Here is a 20,350-nt window from a genome sequence, read left to right as displayed (position 1 = left end):
CACAGGGGCCCCTTGCTAACGGGCCAGCGCTGGATGTTTGATTGAGTTGTTCTGACGAGCCAGGAGAGAAGTGCATTAGAACGCTGATGCACTGATTATGTGTTTAATAATAATAATTCATTTATTTTATATAGCGCTTTTCCAGACCCAAAGACGCTTAACAGAGAACAAGAGACAAGCAACAGGGAACAAAACAGGCAACAGATACAAGTAACAGGCAACAGTTACAGGGAACAGGGCAGGTAGTATGGAGAAGCAGAGGGGAGGAAGATAACAGGAGGGAGGAAGAGGGGGGGGGGGGGGGATGGGTGATGGTTTGGAGCTATGGTTTGGAGGAGGTGGTCAGGGGTAGGGGAGGTTGTAGGCTTGGGAGAACAGGTAGGTTTTGAGTCGGGTTTTGAAAGTGGGGAGTGAGGGAGAGTCTCGGACGGTCTGGGGGAGGGAGTTCCAAAGTCGGGGTGCAGCGCGGGAGAAAGCACGGTCGCCGAAGGTTTTGAGTCTGGATGGGGGGATGGTGAGGGTGGCAGTAGAAGAGGATCGGAGTGTACGGGAGGGGCGATGGGGGATGAGGAGGTCAGTCAGGTAGGGGGGGGCTAGGCTGTGGAGGGCTTTGAAGGTGAGGAGGAGTAATTTGAAGTCAATGCGTTGCTTAACGGGGAGCCAGTGGAGAGAGTGGAGGACAGGGGTGATGTGATCGCGGGACCGGGTGTGAGTGAGCAGGCGAGCAGCTGAGTTTTGTACCATCTGGAGTCTATGGAGGGAACGGGAGGTGATGCCAGTGAGGAGGGAGTTGCAATAATCAAGGCGGGAGGAGATGAAGGCATGGATGAGGGATTGAGCAGCAGGGGGGGAGAGGCAGTGTCTGATTTTAGCGATGTTGCGGAGATGAAAGTATGAGGTTTTAACAACGGAGCTGACATGGGGATCGAAGGAGAGGGTGGGGTCCAGGATGAAACCAAGGTTGCGTGCCAGGGGGGAGGGAGTGATGATGGAGTCGTCAATGGTGAGGGTGATGGGTCCGGTTTTATTGAGGGTGGATTTGGTGCCAATGAGGAGGAGTTCAGTTTTGTCGCTGTTGAGTTGGAGGAAGTTGTGGGTTAGCCAGGTTTTTATTGCGGATATGCAGTTTTCGATGTGGGTGAGGGGTGGGTTCTGGAGGGATTTGGTGGTGATGTAGAGCTGAGTGTCGTCAGCGTAGCAGTGGAAGTCCAGGTTGAATTGACGGATGATGTGACCAAGGGGGAGTATGTAACAGAGGAAGAGCAGGGGGCCGAGGACTGAGCCCTGGGGGACCCCCTGCAAAACAGAGGAGAGGGTGGAGGAATGACCGGAGAGGGAGATGAATTGTTGTCTGTCAGTGAGGTATGAGGTGAGCCAGTCCAGTGCGGTGCCCTCAACACCCAGTTGGCGCAGCCTTTGGAGGAGGATGGAGTGGTTCACAGTATCAAAGGCTGCGCTCAGATCGAGTAGAACTAGGATGCTGAGGGCACCAGAGTCAGCGGAGGTGAGGAGGTCATTGATGACTTTGGAGAGGGCGGTTTCGGTGCTGTGGTGGGGACGGAAGCCAGACTGTAGGGGTTCGTAGAGGTTGTGGGAGTGAAGGTGGGAGTGAAGTTGGGTGGAGACGATGCGCTCGAGGGTTTTGGAGAGGAATGGTAGGTTGGAGATGGGGCGGTAATTGGAGAGGTTAGCAGGGTCGAGGGTGGGTTTTTTGAGGATGGGGGTGACAGCGGCGAGTTTGTAGACAGAGGGGACGTGACCTTGGGAGAGTGACTGATTGAAAAGGGCAGTGAGGTGGGGGATGAGGGCGGGGAGGCAGGCCTTGGTCAGGGGGGTGGGGAGGGGGTCGAGGGAGCAGGTGGTAGACTTGGAGGCGGTGATGATGTCGGTGATGAGGGAGGAGTCAACAGGGGAGAAGGCAGCGAGGGGGGGGGGAGGGGGGAGGTCAGGGGGAGGGAAGGTGATAGTGGGGGGAGGAGGGGCGGAGGGGTTGGCGATGGAGGCAGTCAGGGAGGAGTGGATTCTGGAGATTTTGCTGTTGAAGGCGTGGAGAAATGAGTTGCAGAGTTCAGGGGAGGAGAGTGTGTTATTGTCCGGGGGTTGGAGGAGCTTTTTGACAGTGGAGAAGAGAGTGCGGGGGTTCCTGTTGGTGGTGTTGATGAGGGTGGAGAAGTGGGCAGATTTGGCGGCTAGGAGTGCATCACGGTAGGAGGAGAGGTGCTGTTTGAGGAGTTCGGCGTGGACAGTGAGGTGGGTTTTCTGGTGAAGTCGTTCCAGTTGCCGGCCGGTCTGTTTCATCGTGCGGAGTTGGGGGGTGAACCAGGGGGAGGAGGAGGTGAATGAGACTGTGGAGGTTTTCAGGGGGGCCAGGGAGTCAAGGGAGTCGGTGAGTGCAGAATTGAGGAGGGTGGCATAGTCATCAGGGGAGGAGGGGGCGGAGTCAGGGGGGGGGAGGGCAGAGGATATAGTCTGGGAGAGAGTGGGTAGGTCGATGGATTTGATGTTACGGAAGGAGATGGTGCGTTTGTTGGGGCGGCGGGGGAGGGGCAGGGGAGCAGAGAAGAGAATGCAGTGGTGGTCAGAGAGAGGGAAAAGGAGAGGGTGAGGGTTAGAGATGGGTAGAGAGGAAGAGCAGACTAGGTCAAGAATGTGGCCTTTGGTGTGGGTGGGGAAGTTGATGTGCTGGGTGAGGTGAAAACAGTCGAGGAGAGAGAGGAAGTCAGATGTCAGAGGGGAGTCGGGTTGGTCTACGTGGATGTTCAGGTCACCGGTGAGAAGAAGGCGGGAGGAAAGAGAAGAAGCGATGGTGAGGAGTTCAGAGAGGTCGGACAGAAAAGAGGGGTGGGGCTTGGGGGGACGGTAAAGAAGAAGGGCAGTGATGGAGTAGGGAAGAGAGAAGGCAAGGTGTTCAAAGGAGGACATGGATGGGAGGTTGAGGTTGAGTTCGTTGATGGGTAGGGATTGTTTATGGAGAACGGCGAGACCCCCCCCACGCCCAGAGAGGCGGGGCTTGGCGATGTAACTATAGTTGGGGGGGGTTGCCTGATTGAGTGAGTAGAAGTCCAGGGGCTGTTGCCATGTTTCAGTGAGGAGGATAAGATCGATGTTATTGCATCCTCTAGGGTGCTCCACCCCACCCCCACCCCAATGCTATCTACATGAACCCATCTCATCATTCAGGTTATTTCTTTGTCTCCCTCCCTCCCTCCCTCCCTCCCTCCCTCCCTCCCCAGCACAAGGCTCTAAAGCGGAAAACAAAAGAAGCCGAAATCAGCCGGAGAAGGAAATTGATTTGTTCAATAAATGTGGGAAGTGGTTCCTTTTTGTTGGATGAAACAGTAGGTGACTTGTTTGACTGGCTGTGTGCATCCAAAAAGAATTGCGTGTCATATAGCCTGTGAGATGTTAAGAATGGCACCCTGGTCCTGTCCTGTCTGGCCAGGTTGAGTTAATCTGACCACTTCTTAACTTTGTCCTACCCTTGACCATGAGTAGCAAATCAGTCAAATCACACACAAACCCATAAAATGGCAGTTGTTTTTCTCCAGAATCAGATAATGGTATGTTAACTCATTGAGTGCCAAGGACGAGTATGTTCGTCAATTCGTTTAGTAACGTCGTAGAGTGCCAAGGACGAGTATGTTCGTCAATTGCGTTTTTTGACGGTGGGACGTGGATCAAAGCCAGATCCATCTCCTGTGAAAGTATGGTGCATGTTGAATGTGTAAAAGCTATTTTACGGACCCATTAGGTGGCGACAGTGCTCTCCAGATTAGAGAAAGGCGAGGAAAAACAGCAGAAAAAGCCGTGATGAAACCATTCTCATGAGAATCGTTTGGCTTTTCGCTGTCGCGCTGGGAGCCAGCGCACAACGGTGGGGGGCTCCGAAAATAGACTCTGGGTGCAGCACACTTTGAAACGCGCAGCAGAAAGCCCAGAAAGCCCAGAATCGGACGCAGCTTCATCCCAGCTCACAACCGAAACCCCAGAAACGAGCGAGCCCGATCCAGACTCCCCCGACGAGCGGCCGCCATCCAGGCAGCAGAGACTCGCCTGACACACGCAGCACTCAGAACGAGCAGAGCCACCAGAGACACACCCACGGAGGAGGAGTTTGCAGTAGAGGGGGGTGGGGGTGCTGTTATATTGAAGGAAATTACTGTTCAGATGTTTCAGGTCAGAAAATATTAGCTTCAGAGTCAGTGATTTGCTTGAAATGCTATATTTCACAAAAGGCTCAATATCTCAGCTTCTAGATGGAAACGCCAATTTTTTCTGTTTTTGACCTATCTTCTCCGGCTGATAACTAAAGAACGGAAAATGATATCAATAAACTTTTTTTTGCTGCTGATACAATAGAGTCTCATCGTTCTTTGTGCATGTTCAGTGTTTACATAGTAATATCACACAATACTCTGTGGGCCTCGAGAAATCACTGAAAACGCTCTGAAACTCTGGCGTCCATTCTCCAAAAGTGGCTGGCACTCAATGAGTTAATAATCAGATGGGTCAAAGAGTATGGTGTAGTGGTCACTTGAAATCAGCTGTACTTTAAATTTCCCAAAGGAATGTCTCGAGTTGTTCCAGATTTAAATAATACAGTAATCAACTGGGTGGAAATAGAAATGTCTTCTAACAGCCTGAGAAGAGATGCCATCTAAAATCTAAAATAAAAGAATACCTGGGGGGATGAGGCACTGCAAAGATGTATGAATACATATTGTGCTGTAATAAAATCATGACATTCTGGCTGACTTTGATCAGAGGTCGCAAGACTGGAACATCCTGATTTCATTACGCATTCATCTGGTGGAGGACGGTTGTAAGAAAGAAACATCACGCAATAAATATTTGGAAATGAGTGTTGAGCCACTTCCACTCTTTCATCGACTTTGTTTCTGTTTTTATGATCAGTGTTTTTTTTATAGCAGCGTGCTCATCTAACTGTCCCTCTCTCTGTCTCCGCTGCAGACAAGCCAGAAAACTATGATGTGTGGTATGAGAGCCGTTTTGAGGAGTGCGACAAGGAGGCCTGCCTGTCATTCTCCAAGGAGTCCCTTTGCTCCAGGGTCACCGTGGACCACAACTACTACGCCGTGTGCCAGAACCTGCTGTCGCGCTACGCTACGTGGCGGGGCACCACCGGGGGCCTCCTCCATGACCCCCCCGCCCACATAGCCAAAGATAAACAACTCGAGGGCCTGTTGGACGAGTGCACCAACCCCAAAAAGCGCTACGGCCGCTTCCAGGCGGCCAAGGAACTGCGCGAGTACCTCACACAGCTAGCTGCCGCTTCCTCCTCCGCCACGGCCAGGTAATGAACGGAGTTGGCGTTGGCCTAAGGTGCTGAGGGGGAGCGGATCCAGTACTCTGCTCTTTGAACTCTGAGATCCTGCTTCTTGTACGAGATGTCAGCCTCCCCTCTTGACACTGGAGCAGAGAGAGAGAGGGGGGGAGGGCTGCTTTCATCAGGAAATGTTAGAATTGAACTTGAAAGCAGATTGGTTAAAGCTCCAGCTTTTACCTGACTTTGCGTTTGTGTGAAAGAAGAGGGTGGAGCTAAGAGCTTCTGGTTAGGACCAGGATAGAGAGGGAATAGGAATGACCTCTCCTCTCTGGCAGGGCGGGCTCACCACCCTGGGAGAAAGGGAAGGGGCGGGGCTTTGGTGAACACATTCTCCGCTGGACCGAGGCTAACGCAACCCAGAGCATCCAAGCAGCAGCAGCGGTGGCGGCATCACACGGCCCTGACCACACCCATTCTCCTGCTCACCCCACAGACACTCCCCTCTCTCCATCAGAACTATGTTGTGTTTGATAACATTGCATCTTAACACCTGTGTCATTTTGCCTGCAGGATTCCCCCTTCCTGTTTTTGAGGGCCGGATTTCAGTAGATTGGCACGTTTACATTTTTGGTGCGCCGTGGCTTCCGCTCAGTAGCATGGCTGCAGGGAAGGGGGAGGTAGCATGAATCTCCTGCTGTCAGGCCAAGCTGCAGCAGGTAGAGAGAAGCAGGCGGCTGGTTTTCATGCAGGAGCAAAAGAAAACCCATGACAGCTATATAAGTCTTATTTCCTGCTAGTCCAATCAATCACTCCGTTTCCAGATCTCTCCAGTGTGGCAATCAGCATATTTTGTTCTCATTGTTTTTTCCTAGAGAAAGAGTGAGACAGCTGTACATAGGAAAAAGGAAATAAGAAGGGGATAATTGGACAGTGGCGGTCCATTGATGCAGATATGCATATACCAAAGAGGCTATATATAACATTAAGAACCCCCAACAGTATAGCGTGACAGCGCCTTTCCCTCCAGTTACTCCCCAGCAGATCTGTCCATAGGAACCTTACTGTCTACACAATCTCATAGGAATATGGCTGGGCCTCCATACTGATTTTTCTTTCAATAAAAGACAAATCCAGGGATTACCAAGACTAAGATCGGCAATACTGTATGTCAACAAAGTCCCATGACCGCCTCTCCTTTGCTAATCTTTGTTGATTGATGACACATATGAGGTGAAATGATTGTTTCTCTTCAACAAGGTCAAAGGATCTTGATTACAAGGAAAAGGGGCGGTAAAGCGATTCTTAAAGAAATGCTATAAAACCGCATGGCAGTGGCCTCTAGTGGCAGATTCTCTTTAATTGGCTGTAATTGATAAACGAATCCCATTGTCAAGCTTCTCCCACTGGTGTTGAGAGTGCAGTAAACTAGCAAGTGAGTGTTAGAAAAGGAAATGAGGATATCCTGAATGAACGAGGCTCCTCTGCTTTCTCCAGAACTAACTTCTGAACTGCACTTGAAAGAATTTGAAGCCTAGTAAAGTTGCATATTTTAAGAGGACGTCATCAACACTCAGCATCACGGTATCAAGCTCCACATGTTGTTTTTTCAATCAGCAAATTAGCATTATGTTATTTGATTTCACACTCAGTGGACCAAGAAATTAAAGCATAATAACAAATATAGGCTCATTTGGTAATGGATTATGAGATATCTTACTCAAAGCACCTCACAAATGCCCTTTCTGGTCCCATTTGTTTTGTATAATGTCATCTGTCTTGATGTTGTGAAACAGATGCTTAATGTAGCACAGTCAATAGGAAGGCCGATAATCAAATAAATATGAGCCACACTCCATCCACCAGGAAACTGGAAAGCACACAGTTGCTTTTTGGCCTCCTGCAAGACCCGGCGGGGAGTCCAAGTAAATCTTGTCAGTTTGGGAAAGCAATAAAGAATAGTTTGGCTAACGGCTAGGATTCCTGGTTTTGAATCCCCTTTTGTTGTGTCAGGTATATTTCTGTTTCCCTAGTCTGGAGGACTCTCAAGCTGGAGGGATTTGTATGTGCGTAATTAACTGTCCGCTTTTGTACTGTAATTTTTCATTTGAGTATTATATCAGCATTGTCTGATTTTCCTGTGCCTTTCATTCAGAAGTTGTATTTACAACTTTTAGTGGGTTTAAATATTAAAATAAATGAAGATATATATATATATATAGATATATATACTGATCTGATGTGTGTGTGTGGACTCTTCTTGATTCTGGCTCGGGGTTTTATTTTCATTTTCATTCACACCATATAAGTTTCAGGTTTTTTTGGCTCATGTACATGTTGCTTTTCAGAATTGATTTTCTTCACTCACACAGCTGGATGTCTACGTTTGCCAAGTGTTGTAATTTTTTAATTATTCCCCCATCCTGCTTTTGATCTAACTTATCTTTCTCTTAATTTGGGCCCTTGCCAAAGTTCCCTTTGTTGTGCTCCCATCAACCAGGTTATAATTGCCTACCCACATTTGGGGAGATCATTTTTGAAACATTTTCATACAGTCAGGAGGAGGTGATTTGTAGAGGGAATCCCCGTTGTTAGCAAAGGCCAAAATGCATCCTCCTTGTTACATGCACTCATTTGAGGTTCTGTAAAGTTTAGCATCAAAAATCCGGTGAGTTTTTGAAAAATAAGCATTAGAAGATCCTTGTGACATTTCTGGAATGCGTTGCGGTGCGTCTCTGGTGGACTCCGCTGCATCAAGCTGCACAGAGCAGATCGAGCTGGTCAGGAAGTCATACAGGAATGGCATAGAGCAGCCGGTAAATTTTCAAAATAAAACAAAACACAAAAACGATTTAACTACGTAGCCTCCGTGGTAGAAGCACACAAATCGAGGGGAAAAAAACATCAAAATCTGAGCAAGTCAAAATCGGGCAGGCAAAATGCTCTGCTTTTGTGGAGTGCAGAGGACTGCAAATGGTGTCATAGTTGATGGGGGCAGGGGGACAGGGTCTCTTGTGAACAAGTTTAAACTCACCTACTTCATACTAACATGACTGCCAGATGGTTTGTTTTCACATAACCATCTGGGAACGAGTCGCTCAGGAAACTTTCAAAGGGCAGGCACTTTAAAGTAATACTTTTTTTCCCTTACAAATAATACCTGGCAGCTTATTGGATGAACCATCTGTCTATCATGGGCTCACTCTCACTGGCGTCACCTAAAGCCCTCCTGTAGCTGCCTCATAGGGTGCTGATTGGTGTCAACCACTGGTGGTTCAGATTCAAACCAATAGATCATGGGGGTGTGGCCACATGGATTTGTCGTGTGATCGTGATCTCGTGCGAATCCAGCTGCCTCGCAAGGTTACCTCAAAGACAATGAGATTCAAGCAAGACGGCGCAACTTCAACTCACTTCCTGTCATTTTGTCACGTGGGTTTTTGCCCATGGTTTTCCATGGACACGCCCACTTAGGAGACTTTCGGCAGGTCTGAGTCAATTGTTGGCCACGCCCATTTAGGAGACTTGCTACCATTTGTTAGAATTGGCGGAGCTTGCGGTGACCCATCTATAGTAATATAATATCTATGGTTACCTGCATACTGTCGTTTGGAATTTCAATGTCATCGATTACAAGGACGGTACATTGCATTATAGAAGGCAAGCAACCAGGGAAGTTTAAATATAAAAAAAATAAACACGACAAACAAGATTGTGTGTGCACACACTAAAAAATGCTCGTTCAGAAAATTGCTGGTCCCCCTCCCCCTCATTGTATAGCCTTGTCTTATCTTCTTCCTATTCATTTTGTGTGTGTGTGTGTGTCCATGCTTGCATGTGTTATTTTTTGGTGCCGAGGCAAGAGCGTGCTCTTTGCTAACTCCATGGCTCTTCTGCCTGTCTGTGTTGAGCCGCTCACGCGCGGCTCGGGTGGTACAAAGTATGACTCTAGCCAGCACCAAAATTACAAGCTGCACGACTGACTGTCTCTCGTCCTCTCCATCCATGGTCTTTTCTCTCCACCTCTTCCCTCCTTCTCCTCTGTAATTGTGCTTCTCTTTGACACACCCGCTGGTTAGTGTGGAGGGTTGATGTCACAGTCATTGTGGTGGAGTGCCATTTAGCCCTCTACCCTGTCGCTACACTTGGCCCATGCTGATGAATGGCCCCGGGGCTGGCTGGCTCAGGGAACACCACAGAAAACCAATGGGAGCACCAGAGGCCCCGCGGCCGCGCCCATACATTTAAATAAACATGATGAGGCCATCGCACGGCGCAGCCACACATGGGACATAGAAAGGAAAGAGCCGGAATTGTAAAAACAAAAACAAAAAAAACCCAATATGGTCATGTAAGCGCATCTAGGAATGTGCAGCATCTCAACTACAGCAAATACAGACAGAATTTATCTCACTGCATCACCCATTAAATTGCAGTCCAAGTTGTCACAGTGGAGCTGAGAGTAGCTTACTTTTGCATAGTTTTGCACAGTGTGGCAGCCACTACACAAAGGAAGAGTGGATATTGTTGTAATTCATCTGTCAGAGGCTGAGGGAGTAGGTAGTACAAACAGGTAGGAAGTAATTGTGCTGTCTGTCATGTGACTATACCATTGCCATATCAGCAGGTACTTTCTAAATCCAAAGCATTTTGAAATCCACCCCCAAACCCGCGTGCTTATCAGCTGAGCGAAGTCTGAAAGGCAGAGGTGGGAAGCATTGTAAAGTGTTCTGCAACCACATTATCTCAATCTCTACATGACTTTAGCCTCGCCTGTCATATTCCAAACCTGGCAAACTGCTGATATCTTATTCAGGTCATAAACCAAAAGAGAAGGAGAGAGAGAACTTGCCGTATGTTGGATTATGGCAACAAAGGGGATGAAAAATGAGTAACGGCAAAAAGAAAGTTTCTCAGTTGCCGTTGCTCGGCTAACGTGATGTAAAGTCTATTTCATGCTCTGGCGAGCCCCAGGGAGAGACAGCCATTTTTAGAATGGGAATGACCTATATTTCTTTTTTAGAAGTGGGGGGAAATAGATTTGGCCGGTGTTGTGGAGGATGGCTTATGAATAACAAGGCGTGGAGCTGTGTGGGTGTGTGTGTGGGAGTGCTTGCTGTGTACTGTGCACATGGCCTGTTGTTTTGGGGCTTTTCCGGGTTTGGCCGGGGCTCAGCAGAGCCCTCTGAAGACTCTTTGTGAGCTCCTCCTGGAAAAGCAGCATTAATGCAACACAGGAGTTGCTGTCAAAGCGCTCCTTACACACCTCCAACACGGTGATGTCAGTGTCACGTCTATTACACGTCTTACACACCTCCAACACGGTGATGTCAGTGTCACGTCTATTACGCCTCATTTAGTGGCTTAAAGCTGCCGCACACTTGAGCAAGACACAAAAATGGCCTGAAATGCAGAATGGTGGGGCGGGGGGAGGAATACATGTGATTCAGGTTGTTTGAATTCTAGTCTTAATTTTCTTCCCATTTCAACATCATAAGACACATGAGTGCACCTAGAAGAACACTGAACGTGGAGATAGTGGTGAGGTGGAGAGGGGGTGAAATAGGGGGGCGTAGGCTGGGGTCAGAAAGAGGTTTGACACAGTGGGTCTGCTTGTGGATTGCGTGTGGGGGAGGAGGAGGGCTTTCTAGCGGCTGCCTGAGAGGCTATGAAAAACAGCAGAGTGTGAAAACAATCTCGTCGCTAAAGGCCAAGGGCATTGGGAGCGGGCTGCTCGTCTGTAACAGCCCCCTTCAAAGTGCAGCTCAGGAATGTCCTTCCATGTCTTTATGTTGCGCGGGGGGGAGACAACCCTTGTCTGCTGCCCAGTCTGGCAGCTATTATCAAAGATTTTGTTATAATGTGATGATAGTTCATGAATTACGTTTCATACCTCCAGCCTGCATTGCATTGGTTCCCGTATCCAGTTGCCTTTGAGCTGCTAGAGTGAGCTTAAAGCGTCCTGTAATCATGTTGATTGCTGTTGACTTGGCCTGTTGACCTGTGATGAAATCTCATGGAAATGTAATCACAGTGAATATGACCCTTCCTGAGTCCCTGCACTGTCCTCCCCCATCGTTTATTGCCCCTCCCCCTGTACTTCCCGGCTGGGAGGCATCCATCACCACCTTCTCCCCTCCCCACAGACACACTTTCTCCCCTTTGCCTCAGACATGATACCCCCCACGCCAAACACACACACACACACATGCCAAACTAACTCCCCGTCCTGGCTATCAGGGAGGGGGTCAGCGTCGCTTTCAGGAGAGCTTATCCAGCAGGAGACCGGCATGCTGGCAATCCCATTACCCACCCGTGCAGCAGTTTAGACCCACATTATCGTCCGCCTTGGGGGGTTTGGATGGACAGATGATTGGAGCTCCCCACCTCCGTCTCCCCAGGCACATTAGCAGACACCCAGAGCTATGATTATTAATACCATTTATTCAGCAGACTCCCTTATCTAGGCCTGCATTCATCTCCAGCTAAAGACAACGCGTTATCCACTGTGCGCGATCTGGATCTTGGATCTGTATGAGCAGCAGTCATCTAGAAGGCAGAGAATGCCAATCACATCTCCTCGCCCGATGAATCAAATCCTGTTGTGCACATCTGTCCAAAAAAATCACAGTGGTATTTGCGTGTTTCTGCACCGCTGCCGAGATAAGAGTGAATTTAAAAGCCCTCGCTCCCCGTATGGTATGCTATGACTCAGACAGGATGTCATGAGTTGAGACATGATGCTAGGTGACATTTGCACTGATTGTGCTAACGGTTCATGCTTGCACTTAAGACACGGGGTGCAGAATGTTGGCAGAGGCCACTACAGCCTTAGTCACAACAACACCCTAAATAAGACAAACCAAATGGATGGAAAATCCTATAAAGCGCTATGGCATTAGAGACCATGTTTGCCCTTCACATGGCCGCTTTGAGCTGATGCACTTTTAATGCTTAGTTTGTCTGTCCTCCAGAGCACAGGGTGGACGCTGACACAGCTCTGACATGTACCTGCACACAGACACAGCAGGTCCTCAACACTCTCTCTGGGCTATATTTACCCCTCTATGACCTCAAATGGCATCTACGCTATGCCTGTGAAAAGCAGTGCTAAAACCCTCTGTGCTTTTCATGACATTTGCCCTGCAGGCAACTGCAGAACCGCAGTCCCGCTCACTCTGGAGGCATCCATCACTTAGTGACACTTGGCTGGACAAAACGGAAGATCTTCCCTGATGTCTGTCTCGCACCATTGAGTGGTGTTCGATAAAAAGAAGATACTCGGCAGATTTGTTTCCATTCAACTGAATATTCCATGTGAGCTTTATTCATTGAAAGAAATTGCACCCATACACAGGTTTGTGCAAGCAGATACTCTCTCTCCTCCTCCTCCTCCTCTTCCTCCTCTCTCTCTCTCTCTCTGTATCCACCCAATCAACAAGTGAAGCAGATACTCTCTCTCCTCCTCCTCCTCCTCCTCCTCCTCTCTCTCTCTCTCTGTATCCACCCAATCAACAAGTGAAGCAGATACTCTCTCTCCTCCTCCTCCTCCTCCTCCTCCTCTCTCTCTCGCTCTCTCTCTGTATCCACCCAATCAACAAGTGAAGCAGATACTCTCTCTCTCGCTCTCTCTGTATCCACCCAATCAACAAGTTACTGGAAGAAAAGATGAACCGCTGAACTTTTCATGGTCATTGGCCATCAACAGACAGATTCTGTGCCTCCTTGTCTCTCTACCAATACGATAGTTTCACGAACAATAGTTCTGCCTGGCAAGTTCAACATGGATGACAAGTTGATTACAGCTATTCAAAGCTTCCTGGCTCAGTTGCTCTTTTTGACCATTTTCGATTAATGGTACCTAATTAGCTCTTGCTATGTAGGATAACTCCAATCAGACGATGTAGAGTTAAAGGTCCCATTTCGTGTAAAACACGATTTCCATTGCCTCTGATGATAGATGATAAAGGACTTCAATCATGAGAGACCAGTTGGTAAGATTTAACAAGCAGCTTTATTCAGCAAGTGGCATGGCATGGCAACTGCTTTGGCGTATCCCTCTATTGTAAGATGACGCCCCTCTTGTGGTGAGAGGGGGGCATCTGATTAGCTAGGATAGAGAATCCTTTGACTATTATTTCTGGCCTTCAACTTGGCCTCGGCGTCTTACAGCCGGCGCTTTTGACTAGAAAATAAATTCTGAGTGGTATATAAACATGATGGAAACACATAAATCCACACCAGCCATGTAAGGAGAAAAATGCTTCCAAACGAGCCGTTTTGACTTCTGTAACTTTGTGACATCACAAAGTAACACTCATTTAATTTGCCGTTTACAGCACTGCCTCCACCAACTGAATGCGGAAGACAAAATCTTGTTGTCTGCAGCTACAGTAGCTGTGTAGTATGGAAAAATGTCAAACCATCAAAACTGCACCAAAGATGGATCTATCCTATGTACACATACAATGAATTTGACTCTGGTTTGCTTTGCTCTCAAATACAGAAAGAAGAAAGAAAGAAAGGTATGCACAAGTTAAAACAGGCAAGGCAAAAGGGGACATTTAGTACATTTTTGCTAATGTCTCAAATTTAATCATTAGCAAAAATTTACATTAACTATACAATAAGTGTGATGTAAAGTGGCTATTTTAAATACATCTATGAACGAATGTACATGTACAGTAAATGTATAAATAAGCCATGCAGGATTGTAAACAATAAACAAAAAATAACAAAATACCATACCAAGTGACACTTCTATTACAGCACCATCCACAACAGTCACCATACAGCGACCAAGTGTTGAAGCACTCACTCTCTCTAACTCTCTCTCTTCCTCTAGAGTATAGTCACTCTCTCTAAAGCCCTATTCGCACGGGATAAGTATTATCTGGGGACCTCTGGTGATTTGTAATAATTGCGGAGGTCCTCTGTGATCTTAATCCTGTGCGAATCAGCCATGTCCGTAATTTGCCAAGTAATAATTCCACCGTAAATTGCCTACCATATTTCACCAAACACAGACAGAGGTCCTCTGATAATATTAGTCCCGTGCAAATCGGCATCTCTGTGATTTGGGGTCGTACTTTAGTTTTTGTTTTGTTTTCTGTGCCCTTTTCTGTCTCTTTTGCGGTCGAGAATTATCGAGGGCATGTTGGCAATTGTAAATGAAAGTTTTAGTGGCAGTGTCCACGCATCCCCCAACAATGTTCCTGGTTATCTTCCCATTGTGCGTCATGTGAGTGATGTTTTTGTTAATAAAACAAATTACTTTTTCCATAAAGAGCCTATTCCTGTCACCCTGATGGCGTGAGCTGGAATATCTCTGTTATCTATGGATGCAGCAGCTAGCAGCAGTTTCACTTCCCTTCCGGTTTAGTGATTTTGCCTTCAAAATAAAATCACAACAAATTTGAGTAAAACACAGACTTCGCTTATCCCGTGTCAATGCACCCCCAGAAACACAGACATCGGGGGGTAATTTCTAAATCACATCCCCAGGTATTACTAGTCCTGTGCGAATAGGCTTAACTCTCTCTTCCTCTATAGAGTATAGTCACTCTCTCTAACTCTCTTCCTCTATAGAGTATAGTCACTCTCTCTAACTCTCTCTCTTCCTCTATAGAGTATAGTCACTCTAACTCTCTCTCTTCCTCTATAGAGTATAGTCACTCTCTAACTCTCTCTCTTCCTCTATAGAGTATAGTCACTCTCTCTAACTCTCTTCCTCTATAGAGTATAGTCACTCTCTCTCTAACTCTCTCTCTTCCTATATAGAGTATAGTCACTCTCTCTAACTCTCTCTCTTCCTCTATAGAGTATAGTCACTCTCTCTCTTCCTCTATAGAGTATAGTCACTCTAAGGCCTTGGCCACACTGATCCGTCAGAAAATGGACAGAACGGATAGACGGATAGATTTATGTCCGTTGCATGTACAAGTAACCTACTTGTACAGCAGGTGGCGGTAAGCACCTTGAAGGTGTCAGCGACCCGCCTATAAACCGAGAGAAGAAGAAAGCTGGCGTCAGCTAGCTGTTAGCTCTGTGCGCTACGTTACTTATGTGGCAATAAAATGCCACCGAATTACCAGATTAGATGGTGAAATCAGACGGTGACACTGACTATCACGTTGTACAACAGCGGGATGGTGTACACAGCATTAATTATAGCCTCCTTCACTGCCTCGGCCGCCATCTTTGAAAAGTTGAAACAAATCTCGGAACGCCTCCTCTCGAGATCTCGACGATGATTGGCTAAACGGACAGTGACTACCGACCATCCGACCATCCGATACGTCCATCCAGAAAAAGTTCATCCCTCTTCAACTTTCTGTCCATCAAAACGTATGCAAATTTTCTGGATATGTACGCTTCTGAGTACTCCACGGACAGTCGGACAGCTGTCATTGAAAATTAATGGAAGTGAACAGAGAAATGAACGCACACGGACAGACACCACGGATCAGTGTGGCCAAGGCCTAACTCTCTCTCTTCCTCTATAGAGTATAGTCACTCTCTAACTCTCTCTTCCTCTATAGAGTATAGTCACTCTCTCTTCCTCTATAGAGTATAGTCACTCTCTCTTCCTCTATAGAGTATAGTCACTCTCTAACTCTCTCTCTTCCTCTATAGAGTATCTCTAACTCTCTCTCTCTTCCTCTATAGAGTATAGTCACTCTCTCTAACTCTCTCTCTCTTCCTCTATACTAGAGTATAGTCACTCTCTCCAACTCGCTCTCTCTTCCTCTATAGTCTATAGATTATGGTCAGGAGGTGAACAAATGCCTGGGTGGACTTGACAGCTGCCCATAGCCGAGGCCTCTGGCTGGGCTTTGAGAGAGCATGTGAGATGATCGGGTCTCGCAGGGTCAGAGCCATGCTATTATGCTCAGCCTCCAGCCTCTCCTTCATCTGCCCACCAGCCATTTCTGACATTCTGTGTGGATTGTGGAATGTTCCACAGATGTGAACTAGCATGTAGTGCACGCTCACGCCATGCCACTTCCCTCCACGCTGACAGAGACTTCAAACAACTCTGTTAGCGCGCCACAAAGGGATTCGCCAGCCGTCATGGCAGCCAACGAGGAACGACACACAATTATTTCCACAGTTTCCCTCGTCAGCTGCGGCACAGAGATTGTGGCTCGCATGTGCAAGCAGAGCACTCCAGAGAAAGTGCATAATAAGCCATCCAACGCTGACGCTTCAACGCCGAGACATGATGCACACAGGCCTACAACAGGCAGGACAGCAATTTGTTGAGTAGTCATGGTGTTCGACTGCCAAGTCTGCCTTCTGTGTGTGTGTGTGTGTGTGTGTGTGTGTGCGTGTGCGTGTGTGTTTGTGTGTGTGCGCGCACGCATGTGGAGACAAAGAATCACCCCCTGCCCCCAACCCCCCACACATTAAATCAGGGGCCCCTTTTGGCACAAAAAGTTGAGCTTGGTTTTTACCATAGTGGGTGTGGACTGTGGAGCCCTATGAATTTTAGTTTTATTCTAAAATGTTTAGGTGTTTGTAATGCAATTACATCATTCTTATCCATAATAATTTGACGCTTGTTAACTGGTCAAATAAGAGTTCAGACAGCGAGCCAACAAATGACTCATTTGGCGTCTCATTTGCTGCGTTTTGTGAGTCGGTGTCAAAAGAAAGAGGTGCAGTAAATTAAGTCAGAGTTAAGGAAATATGAGATTTGAGCAGAGAGGGGCAAAGGGCAAATGCTGACCTTGAAAGTGACATCCTGTGTAAATTGGATTTTTACGGCCCAATCACAGTATTTGCAGCAGAGAGAAAAAGAGAGGAAAATGGTGCCAAGGTTAACTACCATGGATGCTGTTATGGATGAATGGGGTCACATATGATTATTGGTGGCAGGACATTATATCCTGTTCTGTAGAGAAAGTGCTGTGTGATTACATCTTACACTACATTTTAAATAGTAGCTTATTAACTTCTCCCCTCTAAAGCCAGTCACAGAGTGGAACAGTAGAAACAGTTTCAATCTCTAGAACAGCAACATTAAAAAGCCTTAGCACCCGGCCAAGACATGTAGCAATATTTCTGTGACGTGGAATGGTCATGCAAGAGAGAGTTACTCATAGAATACGAGCAATAAGAGAAGAAGAAAGGATGTTCTTTTCAAGATAAGAACATATTAGAGCGAATAGAGGCAGAAGATATGGGAGAGTGAATGTTTTGCTGGTTTAAGGGGGAGGACGGGTTAGTTCAGTTTAAAATGGATACACATTTCTTGTAATCTTGTTTTGATGTCAATGCCAGAAGGATTGTGTCGTTGTGAGGTTAGCGCATGATTACTATGGTTACTATGGCCTATTGACATTTGCTTCTGGTTATGCTGTTGGCTATAGCCAAATCATGTGAGGTATGCAGCTGACTCGTACAGCATAAATGATCTCTGTAATGTTTAACATGGTATGTTTTTAATCTATAGTTTTATCTCTCCTATATACTCGTGCAGTATATATTATAGACGCAGCAACGGCCATGCATGCATTTATTCTTATGGCAGATATTGAGTTGGTGGTTTAGCAGCTCGAAATAGCTTAGGGGCCCTGACCAATTTAATCCGTGTGTGTGTGTGTGTGTGTGTGGGGAAGGGGGGGGGGGAGATAAGAGAGAATATGGCCTATTCTCTTTGTTATATTAATTCGTATAGTATATGATGTCTCACTACTAGTAGAAGATTGAACCTTCATCTTGTAAGCCATAGAGAAATGCTGTGGGAGGGCATTCTGGTCTGTGAATTCAGGCCAAGTTATTGCAAAACAGGAAGCCACAATATTTCCATATCCTGTCCACAAACCAGCGTCCTTGAAACGCAGAGCAACCAATCACCCAGCCCCGGCCACATTGACACTGTATGAGATGTTGTATTTGATCTGGTCCATCGATTGATGCTGGTCGTTGCAGCGTGGGATATCCATTCTGACACTCTCATTGGAATTTGTATGAATCAAATCAAAAGCAAAGTATGCTGTTATGGAACTCCAGTGGCCTAGATCCACAGCAGGGAGAGATGTGTGAGCTCATATTGAATGGAGTAAAGATTCTTTTACAAGAGAAGATACAGCAATTCACTGTCTAAAATTGATCATGAAATATGAAAAAAACATATAGGGCATAAACAGTAAGATTGTGTGTGGTGTTACAAAAATGATTTATCTCGCTAGTGGCCTCCTTTGATGTATTTTCAATGAATAGAGTTTCCCTTTAACCATCCATCCTTTTAGGCAAATGCTTTGTTTTGTTATTCTGTAAATCAGATATTCCCAGTAAGGTCAATAATTTGCCCATTTTAGTCATCTAAATCACTATTTCATGTTCAGTGTGCTATTGCGGGAGTTGGCAGTACACATAATAATCAGTTTCAAGTTAATCCACCCCACGTTCCTCATCTTCTCTCATTCTGAGGTGAAGAATAGAGATTCGATGCACATTCAAGACCAACTGATCAGGGGAATGCAGAGTGCAGTCAGGAAGGGGGCGGGGCTTGGTCAGGAGGATATCTAATGCTAAAATAAAGCGGCACACAAAGGACTAGGTGCTCAGGGATCCCGGCAACAAAAGGATTAGCCAGAGAGAGAGGGATCTGGGTCACACCCCGACAGATAGTGAAACCAGCCAGTCAGCCGGCCCCAGGGCCTTCCCATATAATCCACCACGGATGGCTGGGGTGGTACAGGGCATGTGCCGGCAGAGGGGGGGCGGGGGAAGAGGGGGCGAGCAGCGGGGTCAAATTCAGGGTTAGTTCGGGTCACATGGCTTTTAGTGGGACCATCTGTCCACAGACACGGGGAAACATGAAAGCCATCGAGCGGTTTGTTTTCACACCCTTGTAAATCGCACCTTTTAAGAAACGTCTGCGAGCTGTGACTTTGTCAGGCTTTCATAGAGTCGTCTCGAGAGCCGCGCACCTCCTCCGCCCTGCACATTGACCTTGGGTTCAGTGGATAAGTCACTGAGAGGACAGTCTGCCAGGCAGGCAGCAGATGAGGATTACACCATTAAGCTCCTTGTTAACCCAGTGACACCACATATAGACCTAAGTATCACCAGAGATGCTTAGAGGGATGTAGTGGATTCCCTGGAGCTGTCCATAACATGATAATAAGCATATTTAAAGGCAGTTTGAGATATAATGTATCAACCCTGCTTACATTGTTTACTCCTGATTTGTTCCTAAAATATGTTGTTATACTTTTGCAAATCAAATCCTGTCAGATTCAGCAATAAAGCACATGAAAGGATGCTGGTGTAGATTGCTGGGATTTAACGTCCGTGAGAGGATAAGTGGGGGGGAGATGTAATTTCTTTGACATGGTCTCTCCAGCGGCCTCAAAAGATTTTCCTCACAGGAAGTAAGACCGGGCGACAGATCTGATAGGGTGTCACGGCGGGAAGCACCCGCCTCTTTATCTGATAGGATCGGTATAAGTGCAGGAAACTCAGTGACCGCCATCTCCTCCAGACAGGCATCTGCTCCCCTCCACTCCACACCTTGGGCCAAAGCGAAAAGCGCCAATTACTCTGATAAAGCACTTCCACTGTGACCCCTTGCAGCTCGATTTGAATGCTCAGGTGCTACTTTGCATTCTGTTGTCCAGAGGAATGGGCACAAACCGTGGTTTTAGCGGAGGATTTTAATCAAATATTGCCATCTGCAGCACTGGGATAATTACAAATATCTGTGGTGGCATGTGGTGCAGGGCGAGGCACGGGACAGAAGGAGAGCAGGAGAGATGATTGTATCATCCGAATAAGATTGCAGCGTTCTGTCTTGTGTTCTAAGCCCTGGAGGTTCGGGTTTAGGAGAGAGGATTAGAACCAAGAGGCCAAGTAGATTAAATAGCGGCTGACTCTCTGCTTAAACACGCTCAACATGCACGGCGGTTTGTTGCCATTGATTATGAAAGGTTACAATATGGAAGAGTTGCCTGAGCGTATGTGTAGGTATGCGCATAAATAATACATGTGTGTAGCTGTGTATGTGCTAATACATGTGTGTAGCTGTGTATGTGCTCGGCTGTCAGCAATCACCAG

General features: G+C 47.0%; 1 protein-coding gene across 2 annotated transcripts in view; it reads left to right on the top strand.

The window, feature by feature from the left end:
- dipk2ab (divergent protein kinase domain 2Ab) overlaps positions 1 to 7,502 on the top strand; it is a 48,440-nt gene extending 40,938 nt beyond the window's left edge. For both annotated transcript variants that reach the window (XM_083632196.1, XM_083632195.1), the window contains exon 4: positions 4,972 to 7,502. In XM_083632196.1, the coding sequence (XP_083488322.1) occupies positions 4,972 to 5,318 (347 nt within the window). In that variant the 3' untranslated portion in view covers positions 5,319 to 7,502. The remainder of the gene's footprint in view (positions 1 to 4,971) is intronic.
- Positions 7,503 to 20,350: the final 12,848 nt, after the last annotated feature.

This window comes from Poromitra crassiceps, assembly GCF_964638095.1.
Source record: "Poromitra crassiceps genome assembly, chromosome: 2".
Lineage (NCBI taxonomy): Eukaryota > Metazoa > Chordata > Actinopteri > Beryciformes > Melamphaidae > Poromitra > Poromitra crassiceps.
Note: the sequence above shows the minus strand (reverse complement) of the source record. Positions and strands in the feature narration are given on the sequence as shown.